The 7,903-nt window shown below is 41.8% G+C and overlaps 1 protein-coding gene across 1 annotated transcript in view; it reads left to right on the forward strand.

Annotated features, from left to right (window-relative positions):
* Window positions 1–6,288, forward strand: part of SCARB2 (scavenger receptor class B member 2) — a 59,673-nt gene extending 53,385 nt beyond the window's left edge. Inside the window, exons 11-12 of the mRNA XM_079770195.1 lie at window positions 1,778–1,936; window positions 3,623–6,288. Of these exons, the coding sequence (XP_079626321.1) occupies window positions 1,778–1,936; window positions 3,623–3,661 (198 nt within the window). The 3' untranslated portion in view covers window positions 3,662–6,288. The remainder of the gene's footprint in view (window positions 1–1,777; window positions 1,937–3,622) is intronic.
* The last annotated feature ends 1,615 nt before the right edge of the window (window positions 6,289–7,903 follow it).

Consider the following 7,903-nt stretch of genomic DNA (forward strand, 5'->3'; position numbering starts at 1 on the left):
GTGTCAGCTGGAGCAGCCCTGTCAAGTGCCTGGGTTGCGGGTTTGATCCCTGGCCCTGGTCGGGGAGTGTGCAGTAGGCAACCAATGGATGTGTCTCTCTCACATCAATTTCTCTCTCCCTCTCTCTCTGCCTCTCCCCACCCCTCCCTCCTTTCCACCCTTCCCTCCTTTCCACTCTCTCTAAAAAATCAATGGGAAAATATTCTCCAGTGAAGATTAACCAAAAAATAAAATAAGAAATGGTTAAATATAATGTGAGATATGCCCATTAATTTCAGTGATACAAGGTTGCCTCAGCTTTCATCATAGCATAGAGTTTCTTCTACTTTCTGATAAACAATTATATAAGAAACAGACCCTGTCTTGGTTCAAATGAAAGGAGTTTCCCTGAAAAAATATTTCTTTTGCAGTATACCCACAGAAATATTATTTCTAGGCTCTGGCTGGGTAGCTCAGTTGGTTAGACCCAGTAGGCCAAGGTTTCAGATTCCTTCCCAGGTCAGGCCACATACAAGAAGCAACCAATGAATGCTTAAATGAGTAGAACAACAAATCTATTTTTCTCTCTCTCTCCCTTTCTCTCTATAAATAAATAAATGAATGAATAAATAAATAAAATATTATCTCTAAATGTTAGGTGTAAATTGAAGTTTTGTTAATCCTATCTAATAAAAGAGTAATATGCAAATTGACCATCACAAGATGGCCGGCAGGGGAGGGCAGTTGTGGGCGATCAGGCCAGTAGGGGAGGGCAGTTGGGAGGGACCAGGCCTGCAAGGAAGGGCAGTTAGGGGTGACCAGGCCAGCAGGGGAGGGCAGTTAGGGGCAATTGGGCCAGAAGGGGAGCAGTTAGGCATCGATCAGGCTGGCAGGGGAGTGGTTAGGGGGTGATCAGGCTGGCAGGCAGAAGCAGTTAGGGGCAATCAGGCAGGCAGGCAGGTGAGCGGTTGGGAGCCAGCAGTCCTGGATTGTGAGAGGGCTGTCCGACTGCCCGGTTAGGGTCCCAGATTGGAGAGTGTGCAGGCTGGGCTGAGGGACACCCCCCAATCCCCCCCACCGTGCACGAATTTCATGCACCGGGCCTCTAGTAAAAGCATATTATGAAAGCTCAGAAAACACCCACCATTTAAGACATGGGTGATAATATTTTTCTGAATCTCACATCACATTGACTGTAGTTCTGCCTCCTCAGTTTCCCTCTCTCTTCAACCTGGTTTCAAGAGGGGAAATTGTGGGTTTTCCCCTTAATAAATCTCAATTGACTGGCTTTTGTTGTAAATAGCAGCATTTTAAAAAGTGTTTATTTTTTTCTTTTCCCTAAAAATACTTGTTCTTTGTAGAAAATTTCATAACACATTAAAGCAAGAAAAGGGAAAAAATTAAAATCACTTTTCACAAAACGTGAGTCAGACTGACATATTGTCTTTAACTTGCTTCATTTTCCTTGCCAATGTGTTGTAAAATGTTTTCTGATAACAACTTTGTAAAAAATAACTGAGTGGTTTACATTTTGTAAAACTAATATGTGCTCTTTAAAGAAAACTTAAAAAGAAAGGAGAAAAAGAAAAAGGGAAAAAGAAAGAAAGATGTTAATGAATAAATGCCCCCTCTGTTTATACTAATTTATAAATGGATTTTCATGATCTCTGGTTTGCTAACAGAAGGACATATCCAAATTGCATTTAATGGTTTAGAAGAAAGATACAGCAAAAAAAAAAAAAAAGTTATACCTTGGATGTTTGGTAATCAAGGCAATACTATTTTCTTGTTCCCCTAGAGTGTTCTCATTGATAAAGAGATTGCAAGTCGACTAAAGTCTGTGATTAACACTACTTCCATCATCAGCAACATACCCTACATTGTCATGGCACTGGGTGTGTTCTTTGGTTTGATCTTCACCTGGCTTGCCTGCCGAGGACAGGGATCCATGGATGAGGTGAGCAGAGGCCGGAGGAACTTCTTACTGGATAACTTCTTACTGGATTAACTTTAAAATTCAACTGGGCTTCACTGAAGGGCTGCCAGCTGGCTCATTGGGGGTGGATTCTGAGCTTTTATGCTGGGCACAGTGATTTCGTGCTTATATTACTGCTGGACAAAATGAGAAGCAAGGAGGGGTGATAGAATGGTACTGTCCAGTGTTTGGGGCTCCTGTGGTGGGAATGGAATCCATGGGAGTAAGCTTTACGTGCTTGAAAGTAACCTGAAAGAAAAGGAAGAATATATCACAGCTAAGCACCTGGCCTAGGTTCAAATCCTAGTGCTGCCACTTAGTAGCTGTGTGTCCCTAGAAACTGTACCTCAGTTTCTTCAAATGTAACATGAGAGAATACTCGAGCCTCCTTTAGGAGTTTTTCGCGAGGATTAGGTGATTTAAACATAAAGCACTTGGCCCAGTGTTAGTATTTAGTAAGAGCTTAGTAAACATTAGTTATATGATAAAAGAAAAACAGCTCCAAGGACACAGGGCAAGGCAACCAGGACCTGCTTGGGAAGAATCTGTGATATCATCAAAGACCCACCTCTGTCACCACTGCCTCCTAAGTGATTAGCACTGGGGTTGTAGTTCCTTTCCTGGAGGGATGGGAGCAACCCAGACGGATGGGATAAACACAGCTGGGTGGGCCTCCTAAGTGACCAGCAGGCCAACCCAGGGTTCTAAACACCTTCAAGGAGCCTTTTCTGTAGGAGCCTTTCTTCAATTCTCAGCAGCTTCCCTTTTAGCAATAAAGGCTGTGTATTTTTCCTCCCAGCTGCCTCAGCTAGTTGTCTGAGCCCCACGTGAAGCAGGAAATGATAGGTTGAAACCACCTGCATAACATTAACACAGATTTCCCCATCTTCCATGTTCTTCCATTATGTTTCTTAACCCATGCCCATCACGTTACACTGAATTAGGTGTGAGGCCATTTCTTTTCTTTTTTTCCAGTTATTTAAAATTTTATTTTTCAATTATAGTTTGTATTCAATATTATTTTGTATGAGTTTCAGTTGTATAGTATAGTGGTTACACAATCATACACTTTAAAAAAGTGTCTCTCCCCCCCTCCATATTTCCAGTACCCACTGGCACCATACTTAGTTATCACAATATTGTTGACTATATTCCCTGTGCTGTACTTTACCTCCCCACATTTTGCCATTTCTACCTGTGATCTCACTTCCAGTCTGACCTTTTCATAAGCACCGATGAAAGCCCATGTGAATGTTATCACTGCTCCTACAATTAATCATCTCCACGTACTCAACAAGCAAGCAATGGCTGAGCACCCACCAGCACCTTTGAGACTTTGTTCTCTGTAAGATTTCAAACCAGGAAGGAGGCACATTCAATTGAGTGTGATGAGGGTTACAGTCCGAGTCAGTACCGGGAAGGGGGCTGACTGCTCTGGGATCTCAGGTGGTGTGGTCAGAACAGGCCTCCTCAAGAGGGTTAGGCCTGAATGTTAAGGAAAAGTCAGGCTGAGAGAAGAGAGAGGTGAGGGGGGACAACTGATGACCTACAGCCTTCCAATCAGTCTTTCCTCCTTCCGTCTCCCCTCCCACCCCCCTATTTTTCACATGGAGAGATGTTTCTGACCTGAAGGCCTAACTTTGCTGTCCTCTCTTTTCTGAGTTGCAGGGAACTGCAGATGAAAGAGCACCCCTCATACGAACCTAACCCTGGCCTGAGCTTAGTGAAGGAACCGTGGTGAGCTGTCCTGATCTGGATCAGACGTGGGGAAACCGTCGCATCCTCACAGGCTCCTTGCCTGTTGAGAGAAGGAAGGGGACCAGAACTGGCAAGTGATGAGAGCATTTGGCTGGAGCTCAAAGAACAGGCTGGTGTTAGCCACTGGGCTCTATCAGATCCGTGGTCCCTGATGAAGGGTTTTGTGTTTCATGTGTCTAGCAGGTATTTAATAAAGTCTTGTATAGTAATTTTATTGTTGTTGGGTGCTGCTAGCTCCAGAATTTTGTGACCACTGTTGTGGTTATAATGTCTGCGTCACTTGTTAATGCTACTTGGTCTAACCTTATTCAGTATGCTTCATTCACTAAACTTTGTATTGTATTCCTCCATTCATGTCACCCCAAAACCAGAAATAAATAAGAGTTTGGAGCCCAGGGTAAAATGGTAGCCTTGTTGAGTACATCATTCAAATGCACCCAATTTCCTCTTTTAAAAAAGTTATATATTGCATTTTATGTTAATTGTCAACTCATAATTCCTCCAGGAAAATAATTTGGTCTTCTGACTGCTTTCATACCTGATAAGAACCAAGTGGGGAAGGGGGTGGGTGGAGTGAGGCACCTAATGAGTCCATAGTGATAAACACCTGAGGATTTTTCACGTGTACTTTTGTGAACTGAAAGAATGCACAGAAATTGTTGGTGAGGACAGTGCAGATATTTCATATAGAGTAGAACTAAATGCTAGTTCTGAGATTTGTGGATAACTTATTTTTCCGTTGAAATGATCTTGATGTGGAAAGGTGCTCCTGGGAGAATGTAATCAATAACTGACACCCCCTCCCCCCCCCATCACCCTTGCTAAATAGGACACTGTATTAATTACAATATTATTTGTGAAATTATTTATGGGTATAGGAAATCCATGCATCTACAGCCTAAGTGGCACATACATTTCAGGAAGTCTGACTACACTAAAGAGACATTTCTTTTGGGACAGTATTCTTGGTTACTTTGAAATTGTTTTTATAAGTTCTTCTTTTCTCAGGTTTGGTTCCTTTTGTTGTTTTGTGGCTCACTGTCACTTACTGAAGAGAGAAAATGTGCCCTACACTTCCTGTGACAATCATCTTGCTGACAGAATGACACTATTTTAAAACACTGCACAGAAAGTGTTTTATAAAGGTCCCTGGGACCAGAGCAAAGTCACCTCTCTTGAGAAGACCTTTTGGTTTCCGGTGTGACCTAAGTCAGAGGACTGGGAACCATCCTATGTCACAGAATTCAAGCTTATTTAAGGGCAATTCTTTTAATTCTCAAAGTTTAATATTAATTTTTGATTGAGAAATCTACACAGTTATCTGGCAAAGTGCACACAGAATTTCTTAACAGCTGAATAAGTCTACAGGAGTTGTTTAAAACTGGATTTCAGTGTAAGCAAATGAAGGGGAAAAGGCCATGGATTTCACAAATACAGCCTCTGATCCCTGTATGGGGTAATAAATCGCTTTAGCTTATTTGCCCTAATTTCCCCTCTATACACTAAAGCAACATGTAATATGTTTCCCTTCTTGAAGGGGCAATTTGTTAAAATCTTAACATCTCTATAAAGTAAGATAGAACCTATAGTTACCCCAAATCAACAAAATGTGAAAAACTAATTTGAAAATATTTTATCTTCAACAATGCCAAATATCTAGATTTTTTAAAAAATTATCAATATTTAACTAGTAACTGGCATATCTTGTTCTTTTATGCATCCACTTATCCATACTAATAAACCTGATAAGCCAGTGTATTCTCATTAGTTCATCCTATTATCAGGATATAATCATCTGTGAGGAGGAAATTTTTAGTGTGAATGTTAACAGTTTATGATATATACCTGTAGACTGAATCCACAGACAGGGAGACCAAAACCATATTATTTCTATATGATTCTTAAGTTACTTGGCTTAAAATCACATTTGATATTTGCCTTCTGAGAAGTCTGTGGCAAACCCATAAACTACAGTCAAGATTATAGATTAGTTAAGAGGCATGAATGTGCTACCTACTTGGTTTTAGATGAAAATAACGAATTATTCCTCATGCTCACTCTCTTGGAGCCGTTTTCCTGGAAAGACCTCCAAAGTCTTTGTGATTGTCACAATCACAGAACACCGGTGTCCTGTATCATGATACTCAACTTAGGGAGAAACCAATCCGAGAGAGGTTACCTCACTTCTCTCAAGGAAAATTAGGAGTTGAACACAGGGCAGGAAGTAGGATTGGCCACTTTTAGCTCCAGGTTTTCCCCGTAGGCTTTATTTCCTCATTTCTAGAAAGATCACTAATGGTCTAATGGAGCAAGCACTATACCACTAACCCCTATTGGGGCTTTTACTTAAGGGAGGCTAACTTTTTATTTACATTGCGCGAGATTTGAGTTCTGCAAAAGGTGACCTTCATACTTGGCCCTCTAGGTGTTATTTACTGGAGTTAATTGCTTGTGGCTGACCTGAATGCTCTTCATGTAGCTTGAATAGTTGGTTCATTTCATGTGATTCTTGACGTTTACTTCTACCCTTAATGCAATGAAGTATTTCACTAATAAAAAATTTATATGACTTTGCACTGGAAATTGTACGTTATGTCATCAGATATACAGCTGCCTATGGACTTTTATTTGAAAGACACTCTTTGCCCTCTTGTCCAACACAGGCCTGAGTCCCACTCCTTGGGCCACCCCTGATTTCTTCTCAACTGTGGTGGACAGTTACAGGCAGCCAGACAAGTCCCATGGTGTGCTTTTCCGCCTCAGGGCTTTCTCCAGAGCGATGGAAGCCCCTCAAAAGCTTGGGGAATTCATACCCCCAGGGACACACTCATCCAAAGGGGGCAGGAGTAAGCTGATAAACGGGCCAGTCCTCAGAGGGACAGTGCTCAGGCTCCTTCTACAAGGTTCCTCAACTACGACTGCCCACAGTGGGAACTGCTTCCTGCTATCATTTCTGCATTCATTCCATGCCTCACACTCCTCGCCCCCTCACTGCTGCTTCCTTCCAAGTAATCTGCCTGCACTAACACCCTTATTCAGGCTTGCTTCCAGGTAATTTCGGATTCCGCTCTGGTTCTTCTATCTCTGGCCACTTCTTGTGAATGCTGGCGCTCAGCTGCAATCTCTTCTCACTTGATACTCCCTCCTTGACAATCCTATTTCACTTGCTCTGTTCACCTTCAGCCTCACATTTCCAAACCACCTGATGGATATCCTCAGCCAGAATGTCTTCAAGTCCAGCAAGTAAAGAAAGGAACTCTTTTTTTCTTGTCTTCTTCCCAAATTCCCATTACTGGGGAATGGCATCACAATTTACCCAGCTGTACACGCCAGAAACCAGGGACTCTTGCTACACTCCTCCTTCCCCTTCCCTCCACATCCCATCGGTCAAGTGCTTCGTATGCTTCTCAGTCTCCGCTCCTGCTGTCCTCACCCTAATGTATCAGAGCTCTCATTGGGGCTCCTGCAGTTACCACTATAAGCATCATTTAATTTTCTGCATAGATAGTCAATTTACATTTTCAAAGACATAAAAGGGATTTATAATGGAAAGTCTCCCTCCACCCATCTCCTAGCCACTCAATTCATCTTCCCAAAAGCCACCCGTTACTCATTTTTAAAAATATACCTTTCCGGGAATATTTTATACCAGTATGTGTATTATATATTCTAACCCTCCTCCCCCCACACACACCTAAATTGTAGCATGCCAATGCAATGTTCTAAATTGTCATTCCTGTAGTTTCAGTTCCAATTTCATGTCTGAATAGTATTCCTTTGTATAAATTTAACTAAGCCAGCCGTTCGTTTCCAATAACTTGTTTTTATAAACAATGCCGTCACGAATAACCTTGTATTCCATAATCTTGCCAAATCATTTACAAGATAACGTTTGGAGGTCCAAGGACATTTGTAATTTTGATAGCTACAATGGCTTTTAGTTGTTTTCATTTTTATTAAAGTTATACAAGCACACAGATTAAGAACCAAGTAATTCTACAAGGTTTGTTACATTAAAAAAAAGGTAGAGAGACATCCTTTTCAGAGGCACCACTTTTAGTCCCCCACTTTAAAAAATATTCACTCCCAGGACCCTACAGGACACACAGCTCCCTGAATTTTCAGTCTCGGCATTACCCATTGGCTCCCCGCTATGGAGGATAGGGAGTCGGTTCTTTCCGGCCCGGTCTT

This window comes from Cnephaeus nilssonii (assembly GCF_951640355.1).
Source record: "Cnephaeus nilssonii genome assembly, chromosome: 1".
NCBI classification, from domain to species: domain Eukaryota; kingdom Metazoa; phylum Chordata; class Mammalia; order Chiroptera; family Vespertilionidae; genus Cnephaeus; species Cnephaeus nilssonii.